The 23,057-nt window shown below is 41.3% G+C and overlaps 1 protein-coding gene across 8 annotated transcripts in view; it reads left to right on the plus strand.

Annotated features, from left to right (window-relative positions):
- The window catches only part of LOC106586470 (nck-associated protein 1), a 64,961-nt gene that overhangs the window by 28,628 nt on the left and 13,276 nt on the right, over positions 1–23,057 (plus strand). For 4 of the 8 annotated variants that reach the window (XM_014173819.3, XM_082969081.1, XM_014173820.3 and 1 more), the window contains 7 exons: positions 7,979–8,060; positions 8,561–8,619; positions 13,011–13,156; positions 13,926–14,058; positions 16,833–16,952; positions 18,629–18,768; positions 19,601–19,732. In XM_014173819.3, the coding sequence (XP_014029294.1) occupies positions 7,979–8,060; positions 8,561–8,619; positions 13,011–13,156; positions 13,926–14,058; positions 16,833–16,952; positions 18,629–18,768; positions 19,601–19,732 (812 nt within the window). Of the gene's footprint in view, positions 1–7,978; positions 8,061–8,550; positions 8,620–13,010; positions 13,157–13,925; positions 14,059–16,832; positions 16,953–18,628; positions 18,769–19,600; positions 19,733–23,057 lie in introns of all 8 variants that reach the window. The other 4 variants (XM_014173818.3, XM_045707898.2, XM_045707899.2 and 1 more) reach the window with 1 other exon arrangement.

Here is a 23,057-nt window from a genome sequence, read left to right on the forward strand (position 1 = left end):
AGGTAACAAGCTGAGATTAGGAGCACACTCTTAACCTGTTGGGTCTAGGGGGCAGCATTTGCACGTCTGGATAAAAAAAATGTACCCGATTTAATCTGGTTACTAATCCTACCCAGTAACTAGAATATGCATATACTTATTATATATGGATAGAAAACACTCTAAAGTTTCCAAAACTGTTTGAATGGTGTCTGTGAGTATAACAGAACTCATTTGGCAGGCAAAACCCTGAGACATTTTCTGACAGGAAGTGGATACCTGATGTGTTGTATTGACTTTAAACCTCTCCCATTGAAAAACACAGGGGTTTAGGAATATTTTGGCACTTCCTATTGCTTCCACTAGATGTCACCAGCCTTTACAAAGTGTTTTGAGTCTTCTGGAGGGAGATCTGACCGAACAAGAGCCATGGAACGGTGATGTCCCATTAGACACCTGGCGCGCTACTTCATGTTGGGTACCCTCGTTCCAATACGTTATAAAAGGCTATGCATTCGTCCACCTTGAATATTATTCATGTTCTGGTTAAAAAAGGCCCTAATGATTTATGCTATACAACGTTTGACATGTTTGAACGAACGGAAATATATTTTTTCCCCTCGTTCATGACGAGAAGTCCGGCTGGCTTACATCATGTGCTAACGAGACGGAGATTTTTGGACATAAATGATGAGCTTTTTTGAACAAAACTACATTCGTTATGGACCTGTGATACCTGGAAGTGACATCTGATGAAGAGAATCAAAGGTAATGGATTATTTACATAGTATTTTCGATTTTAGATCTCCCCAACATGACGTCTAGTCTGTATCGCAACGCGTATTTTTCTGGGCACAGTGCTCAGATTATTGCAAAGTGTGATTTCCCAGTAAGGTTATTTTTAAATCTGGCAAGTTGATTGCGTTCAAAAGATGTAAATCTATAATTCTTTAAATGACAATATAATATTTTACCAATGTTTTCTAATTTTAATTATTTAATTTCTGACGCTGACTTGACTGCCGGTTATTGGAGGGAAACGATTTCCTCAACATCAATGCCATAGTAAAACGCTGTTTTTGTATATAAATATGAACTTGATAGAACTAAAAATGCATGCATTGTCTAACATAATGTCCTAGGAGTGTCATCTGATGGAGATTGTAAAAGGTTAGTGTATCATTTTAGCTGGTTTTATGGTTTTGGTGACCCTGTCTTTGAATTGACAAAACATTACACACAACTCTTGTAAATGTACTGTCCTAACATACTCTAAATTTATGCTTTCGCCGTAAAACCTTTTTGAAATCGTAAAACGTGGTTAGATTAAGGAGATGTTTATCTTTCAAATGGTGTAACATAGTTGTATTTTTGAAAAATTTGAATTTTGACATTTATTTGGATTCAAATTTGCCGCTCTTGAAATGCACCTGCTGTTGATGGAGTGCACCACAGGTGGCACGCTAGCGTCCCACCTAGCCCCAAGAGGTTAAAGGGTGTGCTCCTAACCGCAGCTTGTTACCTGTATAAAAGACACCTGTCCACAGAAGCAATCAATCAATCAATCAGATTCCAAACTCTCCACCATGGCCAAGACCAAAGAGTTCTCCAAGGATGTCAGGGACAAGATTGTAGACCTACACAAGGCTGGAATGGGCTACAAGACCATCGCCAAGCAGCTTGGTGAGAAGGTGACAACATTTGGTGCGATTATTCGCAAATGGAAGAAACACAAAAGAACTGTCAATATCCCTCGGCCTGGGGCTCCATGCAAGATCTCACCTTGTGGATTTGCAATGATCATGAGAACGGTGAGGAATCAGCCCAGAACTACACGGGAGGATCTTGTCAATGATCTCAAGGCAGCTGGGACCATAGTCACCAAGAAAACAATTGGTAACACACTACGCCGTGAAGGACTGAAATCCTGCAGCGCCCGCAAGGTCCCCCTGCTCAAGAATACATATACATGCCCGTCTGAAGTTTGCCAATGAACATCTGAATGATTCAGAGGACAACTGGTGAAAATGTTGTGGTCAGATGAGACTAAAATGGAGCTCTTTGGCATCAACTCATTATGCTTTGGGGGTGTTTTTCTGCTAAGGGGACTTCACCGCATCATTTGACGGGGCCATGTGCTGTCAAATCTTGGGTGAGAACCTCCTTCCCTCAGCCAGGGCATTGAAAATGGGTCGTGGATGGGTATTCCAGCATGACAATGACCCAAAACACACGGCCAAGGTAACAAAGGAGTGGCTCAAGAAGAAGCACATTAAGGTTCTGGAGTGGCCTAGTCAGTCTCCAGACCTTAATCCCAAAGAAAATCTGTGGAGGGAGCTGAAGGTTCGAGTTGCCAAACGTCAGCCTCGAAACCTTAATGACTTGGAGAAGATCTGCAAAGAGGAGTAGGACAAAATCCCTCCTGAGATGTGTGCAAACTTGGTGGCCAACTACAAGAAAAGTCTGACCTCTGTGATTGCCAACAAGGATTTTGCCACCAAGTACTAAGTCATGTTTTGCAGAGGGGTCAAATACTTATTTCCCTCATTAAAATGCAAATCAATTTATAACATTTTTGACATGCGTTTTTCTGGATTTCTTTGTTGTTATTCTGTCTCTCACTGTTCATATAAACCTAACATTAAAATTATAGACTGATCATTTCTTTGTAAGTGGGCAAATGTACAAAATCAGCAGGGGATCAAATACTTTTTTCCCCCACTGTATGGCCAATATACCATGGCTAAGAGCTGTATCCAGGCACTCCGCGTTGCGTCATGGTTAAGAACAGCCCTTAGCCATGGTATTTTGGCCATATACCACAACCTCTCGGGCCTTGTTGCTTAAGTGTATGACTGATGATGGAGTACTCTTTTATATGTGTCTTTTTATAAACTAGGGTACCAGTGAGCATTTCTTGTAGTGGACAACTGTTTGGAGCTGTTACAAAGTCATTAATAATAATTAGCCTCTTTTTTTCACCTGAATACATTAAGATATAAAGGGGGAGCATAGATATATTCAATATAATTTATAAGTTGAATCAAAAAATGTTTAAACCCTTTCTCATGCTTGGAGTCTTCACTGATTTGGCAAAAATCGTGTGACATAAAACATTACCTTTTTTTCTTTACATTCATGATACTGCTGTTTGTTGTTATATCGTTTACTAAGCATTTAACAACAATGAATTACACATTGAACTTGATCCTGTAAAATTCCTGGATATTGCTGTCGGACTCTTTTTTTGTATGGAGATCTTGGAAGTGCACTGTAACCTCGTAACATTTCAAATCTCCCAATGTTGAGGTGTGAACATAGTTTTCATGGGCACACATATACAAAATAATATATGGATTTCAAAATCGAATTCTTATAACAGAAAGAGTAACTTTAACAAGATTAATCAAATAAAAATGGACACTGTCATTAACGGGGAGAATTGACAGAACATTTTGGTGTTTGTCAATGATCGGGAGGGTGAAAACGGCATATGTATTTTTTTTTATAGAGAAATTGAAAAAACAAAAAATGTGTTTTTTGTTTTCGCATATAAAACCAAACAACTTCATATTTTGATTTTCACATGTGGGTGGGGTTAAATGTTGAATGCCTGTCATTGGTTAAGTGCAAAGCCAACATTTCCTGTCCTTTCAAAGTAGGAGTTCACCCTTCTAACTCCATTCTATGAATATATTATTTATTAATTCAGCGATTAATAGCTGCCCATACCGTGCCACAGTGCCAAGATTAAGTAAGATTTCTCAATTTCTGCATACGATTTAATGTGTATTGACTTATTAATGAACTGCTGTTACTGTAAATGGTTAGCAAACTGATATATCCTAGCTACCTAATTAACCATTGGTTATCTTATTAAATGATGCCATACAGCCAAAACAACAGTATATATTGCTAGACTTGAGATTTTCCCTAGCTATAGTTAGTCAATGGTTGCACATCTAACTAGCTGGAATGAAGCAAGGATGTGAATAGTAGACATGTAAATATATCCTTCCACTGTTTACAGCAGGTCTTCAGCTACCCAGAGCTGTCTGATCAGCCTGATAGGGTGCTGTGGGTGTGTCCAGCTTACACCTGTGCAAATCTATCCTGTAGGTCCACCACACACCTGGAGGATTGTGGGGTCCTGTCCAGAAGCAACCCCTAGCTCCTACCCCTAGACACTTGTGGAGATCTGAGAGGATTGGACAGGTGTAAGCAATATTGCCAAAATTTCACCAAGCCTTTCAGAGGGTACGGTGGAGTTCTCACCATGTCACCACCCATCAATCAATCCCTCTCAGATCTCCACAAATGTGACTCGTTTCAGGAAACTAGGTGTATGTCGTGTGTCGCTACTTCACAGGAGCCATTTGAACATAAACATTTTTTTTATCTAAATGCGTTTTTTTTGGCAGGAATGCCTTCTGGAACGTGAACTTTCATGTGCCTTAATAACAAACTTGTATGCCACCTGTAAATACAAATACAATTGTTCAATTACCAGCCTAGTTGGTTTAGCCATGAAAAAGTCAGCAACTTTCCCGCTAGCCATGATTGGCTGAGATAATGCCGAGAGATGAGTTCGGATTGGTCTGCCATGTATCATGCTTCTATGTATAACATGAGCTGGTCAGTATGTGTAGGTAATCCTTTCTAACGCAGCTTTTTTGAAATATATCATGTAGTAGAACTGCGTAAGTGTTGCTCTCCACTTTCTGGAGGACCGAGTTTTGAAATCAGTGGAATTCGAGTATGATAGCTAAGGAGATGGAGGAAATCCTGGCGTTTGATTGCAAATATGCAGACGGAGTCTAAAAGAGAATAGACAGAAGGCTGTTGTATAAAACATTACATCTTCAATCTAAGGGCTAGCATGGCATCCGTGACAGAGAGGGAGAAGCATCCAAATCAAATTGTATTGGTCACATACACGTGTTTATCAAATCAAAGTTTATTTGTCACGTGCGCTGAATACAACAGGTGTAGACCTTACAGTGAAATGCTTGCTTACAGGCTCTAACCAATAGTGCAAAAAAGGTATTTGGTGAACAATAGGTAGGTAAAGAAATAAAACAACAGTAAAAAGACAGGCTATATACAGTAGCGAGGCTATAAAAGTAGCGAGGCTACATACAGACACCGGTTAGTCAGGCTGATTTGAGGTAGTATGTACACGTAGATGTTATTGCGGGTGTAGCGAAATGCTTGTGCTTCTAGTTCCGACAGTGCAGCCATATCTAACAAGTAATATCTAACAATTTCACAACGTATACCCAACGTATACCCAATACAAATCTAAGTAAGGAATGGAGTTAGAAATATATCAATATATTGAAGAGCAATGTCAGAGCGGCATAGACTAAGATACAGTAGAATAGACAATATTAAAGTGACTAGTGTTCCATTTATTAAAGTGGCCAATGATCTTAAGTCTGTGTATATAGGCAGCAGCCTCTCTGTGCTAGTGATGGCCATCCATTTATTCGGGTAAGAGAGTCTAGCTAGCTACATTTTCAGATATTACACGTTTCTAACTTTGTCAAAGTCATTTTAATTTCAAGTTAAAGTGTACTGTTAGCTAGCTAGCTAACGTTACGTGTATGATCTGTGTAGTAATATTTGTATCTCAGAGCCATTTGCATTGCTAGTTATAGCCTAATGGTAGCCAGCTAACATTGAACCTGGTTGGTTAGCTACCTGCAGATTCATGCAGGGTAGTAATGTATGAGTTGGTATTATGGTTCATTGTTTAGCTTGCTAGCTACATGCCTAAGCAAAAGACTCCACTATGCAAGTTACTATTTAAATAGAATGTTTATGATTTCACTGCGACACCTATCGATAGATGTAGCTGGTAAATTCGCTCTGGCTATCTACTCCGATTTTAGAGCACTCTCATCTGAGTGTGCCAGAGCACAGAATAACTGATGAATTTACGAACGCTCAACACCCGTTGAATATGGCCAGTGTCAGTAAACGTTGGAAAAAAAGCCTAATAAATGTTTTGCCAGCTGCACAGTTGCAGTCACCAACGCTCTGGATAACATAAAATCAGCTTAACCAGCTCTGCTAGGGTGAGTAAAATGGTCAGAGTGAGCTATTCGCTCATTTGTGCCTGGAAGTAGCTAGCATGCTAGCCAATGTTAGCCAATTAGCATTGGTGCTTGACTGCTGTTTTTAGGTCAGAATGCTCAGAACAACGCTACTCCTCGGCCAGAGCGTCCAGTCTTCACTCCGAGAGTGAAACGCTCTAAATTTATGAACGGACAATCTGACAATGCTCTGAGTTTATGAACGCCCAGAGCATTTAGTACATATTCTCACATGTGAATCCTTAAAGAGATGGATGGGGCTAAATCTTAAGAGCGTGTGAATGATTCTGAATGGGTGTAGACAGAGAAGAGCTCTCCAGTAGGTACCAAAACATTCAAGGGCCATTTTCGTGTGCGGTTACAAGCAGTTCTGCTTGCGGTTACAAGCAGAATTACTTTACTATTGTTCCTCAACTGTAGTCTATGATATACTATTTTCTAGCTCTGAGTCTCTACTTTTATCCAATGTAAAAAAACACAATTTCAAATGTTGCTACATAAGACCGAAACAATCCGGTCGGTTACAAATTTGCACAAATTTCTAAAAAACAGTTTTTGCTTTGTCAATATGCGGTATTATGTGTAAATTGCTGAGGGGAAAATAATATTGAATCCATTTTAGAATAAGGCTGTAACGTAACAAAATGTGGAAAAAGTCAAGGGGTCTGAATTCTTTCCGAAGGCACTGTATTTCTGCATTATTTTCATTAAATAAAAACACACAGTGATTTATTAGTTATACCGTGATGATTTAAAAATACAATTACAAAGACTGCATGTGGGCTTTAATAGCTTTCAAATACTTGATTCCTATGTCCTTGGGAGAATCTCAATTGCATTTCCTTGATTTGTCGCATCCTCTCCTCGTCTCCTTCTTAAAACCCATTGGATGAGAATGTCAGAGGTCCTTCCACTGTCACCTTCTTATCCAAAGGGTTTTGAGAAGGAGGCGAGGAGACAGGACTTGAGGGATCAAGGAAATGCAATTGAGATTCTGCCGTTGTTTCCCCCATTCCTCACCTCCCTCTTAAAGCACATTGGGGAGATGAGTGAAGGTTCCTCTCCTCAGGCTACAATGCACTTTCAAGGAGAGGCAAGGATTGGAGGAAATAAGGACAGAGGAAGCAAGAATTTGACGGCTAGTTTTTAGACACAGACTCTCACACACACACACACACACACACACACACACACACACACACACACACACACACACACACACACACACACACACACACACACACACACACACACAAGGCTTGAAGTGTTTACTGATTATAATGATTGCATTATTGGTTATTATTATTGTCAATGATTTTGTTGACAATACCCACTGTATTATATTATTGTATTAAATTATTATGTCACCTATTAAAACATATAGAAATGCTGTTGTTTATTTTTTTCATTCTTCAGGAATGTTTAGCATGGCTATAAATGATAGCGAAATTGACTTGAGCACAAAAAATGCCTGGCGGCTAGGCATGACAAAGAAACATGTGGTGTCCATGTTTCTTGGTACATTTTGAATGACATGTAAAGGTAGAGTTACTGTATGGTCTCATTGTGCCTACCTAGACTTTTATCCCTCTAACTACACATATGAAGCTACCTTGAAAATCATATTTAAATGTATATCAAGCCATTTAGAGATTTTGACCCTGATGTCACGCATTGGCCCATTTATTTATAGAAAGACCCATATGCAGGTTGATATTTTGAAGGGGAAAAGCAGAGCTGACCACTAGATGGAGACCAAGTATTTTGTTGATGTTATTCTTTGCTTGGCCATATCTCGCTCTCTGATATGCAATGTAAAACCCTCTTGTATTTGCTCAGTTAATCCCCTCATAGCATTCTACTGTAAACAGTGTCTGAGGCTTTCCTCTGCTCTCCTCTAGAATCTGTCCGTCTGTCCTGAGGATGAGTCCATCATCATGTCCTCCTTCGTCAATACCATGACGTCCCTCAGCGTCAAACAAGGTATTCAACCTAACACGGCCTGCCACTCATATTACAGAAATAACATAAATATATACAGTTTCTCATTTAGACTCATGTTGTTGATCCAACCTAAAAGAGTTCATTCCATCTTTTTGCTGTATATGTTCCGGTTTAGAAAACGTCTACTTGTATTGGCCAATGCACCGTAGTTGTTTTTATGTTGACCCGACCTATAACACAATTCAATTTATTCTGTTGCGGTACAGTAAATATTCCAGTTTATAAAATGTCTAATTAATCACGCTTAGTTGTTTTTATGTATCTATATTAGCCTTAAGCACTAAAAGCCTTTGTCTGTGTAGACAGGTGTTGTTTTGGTAATGGCTGAGTGATGGACAGATGAAAGGAGGGAGGGCAGATGGTGGGCAGAGTAGGAGCCTGAGCCACTCTCCACCTCTCCGCCCGCTCCCCTCCCTCCTGTGTCCTCCTGTGTCATGGTGATCCCATATCTGAGTGAATTGTCTCTGTCGGTGTTACAGTGGAAGACGGGGACGTGTTTGATTTCAGGGGCATGAGGTTGGACTGGTTCAGATTGCAGGTAAGACGCCATCAGGAAAATGAGACAAGCTTTGTGGGTGTGAGGCAGAACTGGGTTCAAAGAGTATTCAGAATCCTTTCACAATACTGGACTGGTTTTGACACTTTTGAGACTATTCTATTGGTTCCATTGCACCAGGCAAGCTCAATGGAACCAATAGAATGGTCTGAAAAGTGTCAAGCCCAGCCCATCTGGCAATCCTGGCAGGCTAGAGCAAAGGCTTAAAGTATTTGGAAGGATATCAAATATTATTTGAACCCATGTCTGGGCTTTGAGGCCACTGCTAGGTGTGTGTGTTGTAATTAGCACTGTGTGTGTCATAATCAGCCATAATTAGCACTCTGGCCCAGTAATGAGGGGGCAGTGTTTAGCATGCAACCCTATTCCTGTCAGCCTACTCCTGTTTCCTATCTATAGGCTGCTGTGCTGTGCTGTGCTGTGCTGTGCTGTGCTGTGCTGTGCTGTGCTGTGCTGTGCTGTGCTGTGCTGTGCTGTAGCCCATTGTGTGTGTTGGGGAAGGGGGGGAACCTCCGGGAGATACAGTAGACCAGGTTCCCCTCCGTCTCATCAGCCATAATTAGCACTCTGGGACAGTAATAAGGGAACAGTGTTTAGCATGCTACCCTACTCCTGTCACACTGTTGCCTATCTATAGATCAGAGAATGACCTGAGCCCCTATCCACAAAGCATCTCATAGTAGGAGTGCTGATCTAGGATCTGTTCATATGATCTTATTTACTATGATCTAAAAGGCAAAAATGATCCTATATCAGCACTCCTACTATGAGATGCTTTGTGGATAGGGGCTCAGGTCATTCTCTGTGAATACAGGCTCAGATCTTGTATTCAGAGTAGGAGTGCTGATATCGGATCAGTTTTGTATTTTAGATCGTAATGAATAAGAGGGGGGATCTGATCCTGGATCAGCACTCTTACTCTAATGCTTTGTGATACAGGCCCTCTGACTGCTGCTCTACACCCTTCACAGACAGCCTATCGTATTGTACACTAGGATAGCAAATACAGAACTGCTCAGATAACAAGAAGCAGGACGTTGGTTTATTCACTATGCGTCTTTGGTTCAGTGTTTGCCAGGGACAAAGCAAATTCAGGAAGTATTTAAACAGCCTGTACAAGAACAGCTGACAAATGTATGAACAGCTATATATACAGTATAGGCCTACATATTCAGGTGCTGCTGTCATCCCTAAAAGTAGTATGGTTGTATGAATGGCACTGAGTAGTCCTTATTTATCGAGGTGGAGTTCTTCATGTAAGGATCAGAACCTAAACCTGTCTGTTCCACAAGAGGAACCTTCACTCCTCTTGTGCTCGCTTCTCCTATCTCTATGTCAACCACATAACCCACACATGAATGAATTTAACAGACTAGTAATGGAGAAGATATGGCCTGAAATACTGAAAGGAGGAGGAGTACGCTCTGTCTGTCATTAGTGACAAATGTCTAACCATCATAAAGACATTTTTATTTTTTCATTCATGTGCATGTTATTTGAAGTGATTAAAAAATACATTTTTCATGCATTTCAGAGAAAATGTATTATGGAAATAGGAGGATAGATTCTGGGCCCCATTCAATTTCTTAAAAACTATTTGGAATTAATGACAATAAATATTCTTCTTTGAAGCTGTGTTTGTTTAAGAATTGTTGCTCGCCTATTAACCCATCCCTTAACCCATCTATCCCTGTCTCGCTCGCTCTCTCAACCATGCTTGGCTACTCAGTACTCTGCTGAGATCATCACAACCACCCCTGCTGCCAGGGACCCACATCACTCTCCCTGATCTGTTGGTCGACTCGTTGTTCCACCGCCGTCCGATTGGCCCAGCCCTCCTCTCAGATGGATTTTCATGTTGCGTCCCAAATGGCACCCTATTCCCTATATAGTTCAATACGTTTGACCAGGGCCCTATGGGGTAGGTCTATGGGCCCTGGTCAAAAGTAGTGCACTACATAGGGAGTAGGGTGCCATTTGGACAGAGGCTCTGCCATGGCCGTCCCGCTCAGTTCCCTCTAAGATGTTGTCTGATCTCAGCTCAGGGCCTCGGCAAGAAATGCTACAACTTGGAAAAGTTTCTCAGTTTAGTCGGCAAATTAGGCCAGGGAAGGCAGGGGGAAAAGAGAAAAGCTTCCATGCGTGGAATGGGGAACTGTTTTCCCAACACAGCTGAACAACTATTTTCTCAAGTCTCATGGTTTTTCTACTGGCTGCTCTACACCCTTCACAGACAGCCTATCGTATTGTACACTAGGAGAGCAAAAACAGAACTGCTCAGATAACAAGAAGCAGGGCGTTGGTTTATTCACTATGCGTCTTTGGTTCAGTGTTTGCCAGGGACAAAGAAAATTCAGGAAGTATTTAAACATCCTGTACAAGAACAGCTGACAAATGTATGAACAGCTATATATACAGTATAGGCCTACATATTCAGGTGCAGATATCATCCCTAAAAATAGCTGGTTGTAAGTAAGACTATGACAGTGAATAATCCTAATTTATCAAGAGTTCTTAGCCCTGAAAGATTAATGTTTGGATCAGAACCTAAGTCTGTCTGTTCCACAAGAACACTCTTCTTCTAAAGGTACTACCGCATGTACTCTCTTCTCCTTCCATAACCCACATGCCATGTGAGCCGTTACAGCACTCTGGCAGACAGACTTTGTCATAAGCCATATCAGTCTCCTTTCTGTTAAGTACTTTTCATTATTTTCAAGAAAAAAATTAATCTTTCATAGTTTTACTTTGGAAACTCTTGCTGTTTGTGTGATCCATTAAGTGAATGTGTTGGAGGAGAAACACAAACTGCCATTACCACAGTGATGTCATGTTAGTGATATGAATCTAACAGTCTTGCATCATGTCATCTAACTCCAACTAGCATACATTGGTTGATACACAGTTGGACTGGATGGAGGGAAGAGAAGATAAACCCTAACCCTTTTTTTTCTCTCTCGTCTGTCTTTCTTCATGTCTCCTTTCTCCACAGTGCTGTTTTCTATTTCTGTTCTGATTATGGCATTGTGACCACCATGCAACAGCACTTTAAAGTTTCAAAATAGGCCTTGAATATCAATACACTTAAGTTTTCCTCTTGTCTACTTTTTCTATTTATTGTCCTTTCTCAGACATTTGAACCACGGGTGGTTGTGTGAGTTTAGCACCTGCTAAATGTCTTTATGTGGCTGTGGTACCAGGTTGGCATCGAACGTTCTTTTAGTTGGCAGGCATTTTAGAGATGTTGAGAACCAGTGGAACATGTTCGAGTCAACGCTCTCGCTGCATTTTCTCACACTTGTGTAGCTCGAAATCACTTCTTTCCAAAAAGTGTGTGTTTTTATTTGATGGATTTCACGCTTTATTTTTGGACTTGGATTCTTTAAGGCCCTGGTAACGCAGCTGTTTCACTGCCCTTGGTGTGTGTCCCAAATGGCACCCTATTCCCTACATAGTGCACCATAGGGCTCTGGTCAAAAGTAGTGCACTATGAATAGGGTGCCATTTGGGACGTAGTTTTGGTCTCCATTAAAATAGCTGATGGCATCGCTGCTTCAGGGCATCAGAACTGTGGCCGTTTTCCTTTTAACGATCTCCACGATCAAAGAAAGCAATGTCTTGAACTCTGCAGAGAGTATCTGTTTTGCATACTGTCTTGGTTTGATACCAAATGCTTTGGGAGGAAATTGTATTGTTTGGCTATTGTCAGTAGTATCAAGTTAACAGACATCTTCCCAGAAATCTTTCCTTAGATGTTAATGACATGGTAACTCATCCAACCACACTTTTCCTTCCAGACTCCCACTGACTTCCAAATTGAAATCGGATCAGGTTTTTATTTGATTCTTAGGAAAGGGGGAATTTTGGGGAAAGAGAGAAAGCAATGCTAATAATAGGAATATGATTCGTCCGAAGACTTAAAACTACATGATACAAACAATGACTACCTCATGAAGCTGGTTGAGAGAATACCAGGAGTGTGCAAAGCTGTCATCAAGGCAAAGGGTGGCTACTTTGAAGAATCTCAAATATAAAATATATATTTTATTTGTTTAACCCTTTTTTGGTTACTACATGATTCCATATGTGTTATTTCATAGTTTTGATGTTTTCACTATTATTCTACAACGTAGAAAATAGTAAAAATAAAGAAAAACCATTCAATGGGTAGGTATGTCCAAACTTTTTAACTGGTCCTGTAGATATAAAGCCGCTTCAGCTGGAAACAACATGGCATACATGAGTAAAGAATGATGAGCCATTAAGGGTTAATACGTTTTGTTTTCCCCTGGGCCGACCTTAATAGTGTCTCCAAAGAAAGTGTTCTCCTGGTAAGGCCTATACCAATAAAGCCTTGTTTCCCCCTTGGTTAGGCCTATACCAGTGTGTCCAAGGCTTCTCTGGGCATCGCAGACCACCGTGAGTTGGGCAAGATGATGAATACCATTATATTCCACACCAAGATGGTGGATTCCCTGGTGGAGATGCTGGTGGAGACATCTGATCTCTCCATATTCTGGTAAATAAACGAGCCAGAACAGCCCAGAGGGCAGAAGCATATATCTATCATGTTTCCGTAGCTTGAGGCAGCTTGATGTACAAGTACACCCCCTGGACAAGAAGCTAGTTTTCCACAGGGCTTATTCTGGTAGGGTCTACATTTACATTTACCTCCATGTTCAGTACAGTTACACAGACATTTAAAACATAGTAAAAACTAATAGGTCATATAGCCTCTCCATCTTCTGGTAGGGGCTCTACATTTGGGACTCCAATTCAGAAAAACATGAAGAATCATTGTTGGGTAGTTTAATTGAAGCAGTAAAATACTAAGAAAAACACATCCAATATACACACACAAGTAAAAACTGCAACACAGGAAAATGCATAACATCAATACAAATAGATTGGATCCAGTTAAAGTTGTTTTCAAGGAAAACATAGTAAAAGGTAATAGGCTATATAGCCATCACTCATCCTATAAAACCCCATGGTAACTAACTGTCTGTTAGGGGTTTTGTTATGTTATTTTTCTTTGTTATGTTCGGTGGAGACAGGACAGGAGATGAGAGGGTTGGACAGATTAGATATTATTGGACCAGAGATATATGGTGAAGTTGGCAGCTCATGTTCTTTCCTCTCTTCCTTCCTTTCTTCCCTATTTACTCTCTCTCTCCTAATATCTTTCCTTTCTCTCTCTCCTCTGTTCCCTTTCTCTCTCTCTCTCTCTCTCTCTCTCTCTCTCTTTCTCTCTCTCTCTCTCTCTCTCTCTCTCCCCCCTCTGATAGCTTTTACAGTCGTGCGTTTGAGAAGATGTTCCAGCAGTGTTTGGAGCTGCCCTCCCAGTCTCGTCACTCCATCTCCTTCCCTCTGCTCTGTACCCACTTCATGAGCTGCACTCATGAGCTCTGTCCTGAGGAGGTGAGTGTCCCATTGAGATATGATGTAACGACCGTATCACGAAACATCACAGTAAGCATCACTAAGGTCTGGCTGGTCACTCTGGAATCTAGTCATTTAGGAAACAAACTTATTTTCAACATAAATAACTAATATATTCAATTGATCAGATCGGCCTTGCAAAATACGTTTTCAAGATTCTTTCCTAGTTGAATGTCAAAAGGTACTCAAGGGTCTTTCCTACTTAAATAAAGGGTAAATTAATACATAAAATACATGTTTATTAAATTAACCCAGACATGTTTGTGTATTATACTTGCAATGTAAAGATTTAAAATGTTTTGTATGTATACTAATAAGTTTGACTTGATCTCTTTCCAAGAGCTGGAATCTTAGGTTAAGCTCTTGGTGCAGTAGCAACCTATTCCATTTGGAGTTTCATCTCATGCAGTAGTTTTCTAGCTCTTATGGGGACTGCTAGTCTCAGAGAAGCAGGCCATTTCACAGAATGTCTCACACACTGAATAATGTCAGTGTTGCACCAAGGGATTGGAGGGAGGGAGGAGGGAGGCTGCATGTGTGTCTGTCTCCATCAGCTCCGTCTCAGTGCTGCTAGGGCCCATTCTGCATCCCAAATGGAACACTGTTCCCTATACAGTGCACTACTTTTGAACACAACTTTTGACCAGACCCCTATGGGTTCTGGTCAAAAGTATTGCACTACATAGGGAATAGGGTGCCATTTGTGACATAACCTGTGTTTCCTTCCATGCTGTTAGGGCATGTGACCAGAGCAGCAGGGTGGAGTCATACAGAGAATCAGGAAAGTCACAGCAAAGTTTTGTGGGTTGTGGAATGTCGCAGAACGAACCGTTCAGAGCTGTGGTCAATTTACCCGGATGTGTACCGAGAAGCAGAGGGCTGAAAAGCATGATTTATTAAATCTGGAATTGAACCATACACTGGTGCATCTACTAGCTACTCTCAGCCCTCAGCACACACAAGCTCCACAACAGATTTCTGTTTCCCTCTCTGTTGAAATACGCCAGGCACATATCATGAAGTGTTTGTTCCTAACAAACATGTAGCCTCTAATATCCATTTAGTTTGGTAAATAAGACATATTTTCACTCCTAATTGGTTGAAAAACGGTACTGAAATAGGTGGCACAATAAGTGGCACAATGGGCGTTCTCATGTGGCCGAGCAAAGTGGTCAAGGGAGAGCCTTTTGCTTAAGAGCTGTCTGAGTGCACTTAGAGAAATAAAAGAGATTTATTGAGACATAGAAGGCTTGGATTTCACTTATTCAAAAACAAAACTCCCTCTCTCAGCATGTCTTCAAAATGTTCCTCTTCCTATGTCCATTCCGCACAGCTTTGGACAGCTGCAAAAGTTATTTATGTTGGAAAAGCTCTAAATGTTTCCAAGAATATTTCCATCTTGCACAGAAAACTTTTTACAGCAGTTTATAGTAACAGTAAAAGGGCTGCTTCCCAAATGGCACCCTATTCCCTATATAGTGCATTACGTTTCACCAGATCCCTATGGGCCCTGGTCAAACGTAGTGCACTATATAGGGAATAGGGTGCCATTTGGAACAAAACTAAGATCACAAAACTTCAGTCAAAGGTCAGTCTTAGCATCAGATAGACTTTTCTCGCAACTTAGAGGGTGTGTGCACTGTTTGACCAGAGTTGTGTGTGGGGACTGTGTGTGACCGGTTTTAGTGTGGCAGTGTATACTGTTTGGTCAGTGGGGAATGTTAAGGGTTGGCTACCTATGAATGACAGGTTCACTCAGACCATCTCTACCTACAAATAGCTGGTTCTAGATCTGTTTGGCAATGACATCTACTAAAGGAATTAGATCTGGGACCAGGCTAACAAACAGCCATTCACCAAACCATCCACTGCGCAACCACCAGCCAATCTCCTATATACACTACATGACCAAAAGTATGTGGACACCTGCTCGTCGAACATCTCATTCCAAAATCATGGGCATTAATATGTAGTTTGTCCCACCTTTGCTGCTATAACAGCCTCCACTCTTCTTGGAACATTACTGTGGGAACTTCCTTCCATTCAGCCACAAGAGCATTAGAATGTCATTGTATGCTGTGGCATTAAGATTTCCATTCACTGGAACTAAGGGGCCTAGCCCAAACCATGAAAAACAGCCCCAGACCATTATTCCTCATCCACCAAACGTTAAGGTTTGCACTATGCATTCAGGCAGGTAGTGTTCTCCTGGCATCCACCAAACCCAGATTTGACCATTGGACTGCCAGATGGTGAAGTGTGATTCCTCACTGCAGAGAACATGTTTCCACTGCTCCAGAGTCCAATGGTGGTGAGCTTTATACCACTCCAGCCAACGCTTGGCATTGCGCATGGTGATCTTAGGCTTGTGTGTGGCTGCTTGGCCATGGAAACCCATTTCATGAAGCTCCCGACGAGCAGTTCTTGTGCTGACGTTACTTCCAGAGGCAGTTTGGAACTGTAGTGAGTGTTGACCAGCTCTAGCAGGGCAGAAATCGGACAAACTGACTTGTTGGAAAGGTGGCATCCTATGACGGTGCCACATTGAAAGTCACTGAGCTCTTCAGTAAGGCCATTATCCTGCCAATCTTTGTCTATGGAGATTGCATGGCTGTGTGCCTGATTTTATACACCTGTCAGCGACGGGTGTGGCTGAAATAGCCAAATCCGCAAATTTGAAGGGGTGTCCACATACTTTTGTATATATGGTGTAGCTTTCCGCAAGCTAACAACATTTTCTTCCCTTCCTACAGAGGCACCACATAGGCGACCGAAGCCTGTCCCTGTGCAACATGTTTCTGGATGAAATGGCTAAACAGGCCCGCAACCTCATCACAGACATCTGCACTGAGCAATGCACGCTCAGCGACCAGGTGAAGTTATGTTGTCATGGTGATTATTCACAATCCATGCTAAGTAGTGATGAGTGCTTTTTGAGGTCGGTTCGATTATTTAAAAAATAATCACGATTTTTGATTTCATTAAACAATTTTTGTAAACATTTAATGCACTACAGTATGTATTATGTGGGTCAGCGGAGTCAATCACCACCTTCCGGAGACACCTGAAAGTAATCCTTCTAAAAAAAAAAAGATATAGATGTACTATTGTAAAGTGGTTGTTCCACTGGGTATCATAGGTCAATGCACCAATTTGTATGTCACTCTGGATAAGAGCGTCTGCTAAATGACGTAAATGTAAATGTAATAACACAGAATACAACAATGAATAAAAGTCCCATGATGGTAGTGACTGCCATTACTGCTTATCACTTATTAACCATAATTTATTCACATTACTTTACTTTAATAAAATATTACAGTTTTTGTGTATATTAAATTTGTTTTATCTCATCTCTATAAAGCTGCTGCCTATGCTGTGATAAAATCAACATTTTAGTAGTTCTTCAAAGTAAAATAAGGCATACTTTTATTACTGCTGAATACCAACTGTCTATCAATCACTTCTTAGATCATGTATTTTCAGGTAAAAATACCTCTCGAAGTATCATCTATTTTCAGGTCAAAATACCTCTCGAAGTATCATCTATTTTCAGGTCAAAATACCTCTCGAAATATCATGTATTTTTAGGGCATAATACCTCTCGAAGTATCATGTATTTTCAGGTAAAAATACCTCTCGAAGTATCATGCATTTTCAGGTAAAAATACCTCTCGAAGTATCATGTATTTTTAGGGCATAATACCTCTCGAAGTATCATGTATTTTCAGGTAAAAATACCTCTCGAAGTATCATGCATTTTCAGGTAAAAATACCTCTCGAGGCAACTACTCTCTATGTAGCGCATTCTTCTGGTCTCTTACATAGCAGGTGTAAAAGAAACACAGACCGGACAAGTAGGGGCACAATTGATTATGGTCAAGCAAATGATCACGTTTTCTGCGCTAAATTATGTAGAATATTGGCCTGTTGGAAACTCCCAACTCCCTGCTACATCGCACCGTTTATGTATGATCTGATTTATCTCTAGAGAAAATGCAGCGCAATGTGCACATTGAGCTCACAGAAAAAAATGAAACTAAATGGAATTCAAATAAGTTAACCAATGTTGTTCAATTAGTTGTTTTAAAAACCTTTCGGTTAATCGCTCAGCACTAATACTAAGCAACTAGGTGAGTGCATGTTGTCATGGTGATGAATTAATCAGGGGTTTGGAGCGAGGGGTTTGGGTCTGCTCTCATAACCACTTGTGTCATTCCTAGCCATCTAATTTATTATAATTTCTGAGGAAGGGCCGTTTCCCAAACACAGTTTAGGCCTAGTCATTTAGGCTTACAGTGACTGCTTAGCTTGTTATTCGTATGTTGGAACTGATCCTATCCACTAACCATTTAAGTTTTTCAACTGTAGGTCTTAAGTCCGATACTTTTCATAATTCTATTTCGATCATGTACAGTACAGGTAAATAGAACACAATATAGCCTAAGTTGGGCACGTTCCAACTAAGTGCTTTAAAAATATAATATGTCACTTCATTCCTTATTGGTCTGTGGGTGTTAAAGGGGTTTTCCTGTTGCTCCTGTTGCAGCTGCTGCCAAAACATTGTGCCAAAACCATCAGTCAGGCAGTGAACAAGAAGTCAAAGAAGCAGATGGGGAAGAAAGGCGAGCCTGAGAGAGAGAAGCCTGGAGTAGAGAGCATGAGGAAAAACAGGCTGCTGGTCACCAAGTAAGTAGTGTACACTCTGTAGGGTCCCTCAGTAAGGTTAGGGACTCTTTCCCAATGTGTCTTTACTCGATTCGTCCTCTCTCCTCTTTCTCAAAACAAATTGGAGAACGTCCACGGGGAGGGAACCTTGGATATTCTCCTCCAATCCCGAGGAATAAAGGAAAGACAAATTTGGAAAGTGGCCTGAAACACAGAGACATGGCCACTTCCACCCCCACTTCTGCACTCCATGACCTCCTCTCCACTTTCAGATGTTTTCAACAGTACACTATTAATCAATGGTTTTGCAAGTCATCGTCTACATGCGTCCAAAATGGCATCCTATTCCCTACATTGTTCCCTAGTATGGGCCCTGGTCAAACTTTATTTCCCACTGTGTTTGAATAATACCATGCTAAGATATATTTCCACCACTTGCCCTCCCTGTTCTGGGTATTCCACTCTAATTTGGTCCTAACTCTACTACGCTACTCCTAATTCTCGACTCTACTCTGAATTCTCAGCTTCCAGTAAGATACATAGAAACAGACCACCAGCAGGGCTAGTATAATAATATAGATTCAGGTCTGAGCCAAAAAAGGGAAGTGTAAAAACAACAGTAGCTGTGGTGCTGGAGGAATTTAATCCATCTGCTCTGTTACAGATTTCCCCTTTAATCTGAACGAAATGAGGTTTTAATGCCTAGCGGGGGGGTGTGTGTGTGTGTGTGTGTGTGTGTGTGTGTGTGTGTGTGTGTGTGTGTGTGTGTGTGTGTGTGTGTGTGTGTGTGTGTGTGTGTGTGTGTGTGTGTGTGTGTGTGTGTGTGTGTGTGTGTGTGTGTGTGTGTTCTTAGCCTGGATAAGCTTCACACGGCGTTGTCCGAGCTGTGTTTCTCCATCAACTACGTACCCAACATGGTGATATGGGAACACACTTTCACTCCCAGGGAGTACCTCACCTCACACCTGGAGATACGCTTCACCAAGTGAGTACACATATGTGCTTGCAGGCACACACACACATGGACACGAACACACAAACATACTCAGGGTATCCACTCTTTTATTACAATACCAGTCTTCACAGGAGGCTATGGGTGAATTTCTGCAGATAGTCTGACTGCTCTCTCTCTGTTTCCACTGTGTTGTAACATTAGCTGGTCAGTTATGAAACCTGCTTCTCCTCCCCCAAACACCAATCCATTGATTATCTCACGCAGAAAGGCTTTGAGGCTTAGTTTATTGTTATAAATCAAGGAACATTGTCATCCATTTGTACATATTATACTGAATAAAAATATAAACTCAACATGTAAAGTGTTGGTCCCATGTTTCATGAGGTGAAATAAAAAAATCCCAGAAATGTTCCACATGCACAAAAAGCTAATTTCTCTTACATTTTGTGCACAAATTTGTTTACATCCCTGTTAGTGAGCATTTCTCCTTTGCCTAGATAATCCATCCACCTGACAGGTGTGGTATATCAAGAAGCTGATTCAACAGCATGATCATTACACAGATAAAAGGTCACTCTAAAATGTGCAGTTTTGTCACACAACACAATGCCACAGATGTCTGAAGGAGCGTGCAATTGGCATGCTGACTGCAGGAATGTCCACCAGAGTGGTGGCGGTGGGGTTATGGTATGGGCAGGCATAAGCTACGGACAATGAACACAATAGTATTTTATCAATTTAATTTGAATACACAGAGTTACCCTGATGAGATCCTGAGGCCCATTGTTGTCATTCAGCCACCATCATCTCATGTTTCAGCATGATAATGCACAGCCCCGTGTCGTAAGGATCTGTACACAATTCCTGGAAGCTGAAAATGTCCCAGTTCTTCCATGGCCTGCATACTCACCAGATATGTAATCCATTGAGCATGTTCCAGTTCCCGCCAATATCCAGCAACTTTGCACAGACATTGAAGAGGAGTGGGACAACATTCCACTGTCCACAATCAACAGCCTGATCAACTCTATGCAAAGGAGATGTAGCGCTGCATGAGGCAAATAAATGGTGGTCACACCAGATACTGACTAGTTTTCTAATCTATGCCCCTACTTTTTTTTTTTTAAGGTATCTGTGACCAACAGACAGATGCATATCTGTATTCTCAGTCATGTGAAATCCATAGATTAGGCCTAATTTATTTATTTCAATTGACTTATTTGAACTGTAAATAAGTAAAATCTTTGAAATTGCTGCAAGTTGCGTTTATATTTTTGTTCAGTATAATTACAATCCCCAGACAGAGTTTAACAAAAAACCTCTCAGGGGTTTATGATTTTATCTGTGTGATTTATTGGTCCAGCAGACATGTTTTTTGGGGTCAGAGTGATTTTTGACGCGCGTCCAGAATTGGGCCTGACCGGTCCAATGAAATAAACATTGTGCTGGAGAGGAACAGGTATTTTCCTCTGTGGGAGTTAGGGTTGTGACGTATGTGCTTTGGCTGGCCCCTCTCTCTCTGTGTGTGTGTGTGTGTGTGTGTGTGTGTGTGTGTGTGTGTGTGTGTGTGTGTGTGTGTGTGTGTGTGTGTGTGTGTGTGTGTGTGACGTTGGTGCATTGGCTAACCCCTCTCCCCCGGGCCGTGAACTTCTCCCGTGCTTCCCAGATATGAGAGCCTATTACCATGCGCACACAAAGGCACGCTCACAAATACAAAGGCACTCACAGGGCCTATTACCATGCACATATACACACACCCTATTACCGCCACTTACCACTACGCCCTGCTCCGCTCCTTAAGGTCAGCGCAGGATAAAAGTTTTACTGCCCTTATGTTCCCAGTTCCCAGCACACTTCAGACAGACGAGAAAAATTGCTAATTACTAAATGTTCCTAATGATCGATCAGGCGCCATAGTTTTTAAACCCTGCCATGTTTGATCCGATCTGCCTGCTCCACACCTTGCAGCTGCACAATCAAGTTATCTACGTAGAAATATGGAAAAGTTAGGGATTAGGGAAAACAATACAGCCATTGTTGAACATTGTTGAAGACTCGCCCAAACTCCCTGGAGTCCATGTAACTAACAGGCACCATTTGCTGATGTAAAAAGTACTTTATAAATACATTCGATTGACTGATTGATCAATTGATTGATTGATCCCTATATGCCTAACCTTAACCTTTGGATCTGCCGGTCAAATATCTACTTCCAGGACAATATGAACGCCCTCTCAGCCTCTGTCAGTCAATTGCAAAGAATTGGTCATCATGCTCTAGATCAGCAAACACGTTTGGTGTTCGCCAAAAGGCATGTGGGAGACTCCCCAAACATAAGGAAAATACAGGGAAATTCTTGAGGGAAACCTGTTTCAGTCTTCCAGAGATTTGAGACTGGGACAGATCCTAGTCGATCGCCAAAGATGGCGGTAGGTGCACCTGATTCAGCTGCCCTGCGAGCTGGGTAGGCAACCTGTTCCCATTTTGTACCTTGAGACTTATGCAAATGGTTCAAACTGTCTTCCCGGCAGGCCTGGGGGGAGCAAATCAAGTGCACTATAGGCCTACCACTGGCCAATCAGATGGCTCAGATTACCGTGTCTGCAGTAACGTTGCAGGCACAAAAGAAAGCTACAGCAAAGTTAATACAATGAGATTTCAAAACATTTAAAACCATGACCAGAGAGAGACTGTCAACGAATACAGCAAAGTTAACACAATGAGATTTCACAACGTTTAAAACCATGACTAGAGAGAGACTGTCAACGAATACAGCAAAGTTAACACAATGAGATTTCACAACGTTTAAAACCATGACTAGAGAGAGACTGTCAACGAATACAGCAAAGTTAGTACAATGAGATTTCACAACGTTTAGAACCATGACCAGAGAGAGACTGTCAACGAATACAGCAAAGAGATGCTGTTTTTATGAGTGAGTTCATGTTTAAGTTCTTAGTCAGCACTGTCAACACCTTTTATTTCATTATTTCACAAACCTAAAACATAAAATGCACGTTCTCCCTACTTCTTCTCGCGCTACAACCAGCACTGCAGCTGCAATGAATGAGTAGGAAAGTGTATCTATAGGCTTGCGTTGTTGTTATTATTATTAGCAGCTTGGGCAAATGTTTATATCAAGAAATAGGTCAATTTCTCTGGTCATAGGAGTAACAACATTCATTTGTGCATGAGGCAGAAATAATGAGTTGTGACTGGAGTTCACCATCAGCTGAAAGACGGTGTCCCGTTTTGGTCAGTGTCAGTGGAGGAAAGGGACAGCAGAAGGACGTTGAGAGGTGGACCCTCAGTCTGCTGCTCTCTCCCTCCGCTGAGACTGACCAGCAGATGCAGG

The sequence above is a fragment of the Salmo salar genome, chromosome 25 (genome assembly GCF_965601325.2).
Source record: "Salmo salar chromosome 25, fSalSal1, whole genome shotgun sequence".
In the NCBI taxonomy this organism is placed as follows: Eukaryota; Metazoa; Chordata; class Actinopteri; order Salmoniformes; family Salmonidae; genus Salmo; species Salmo salar.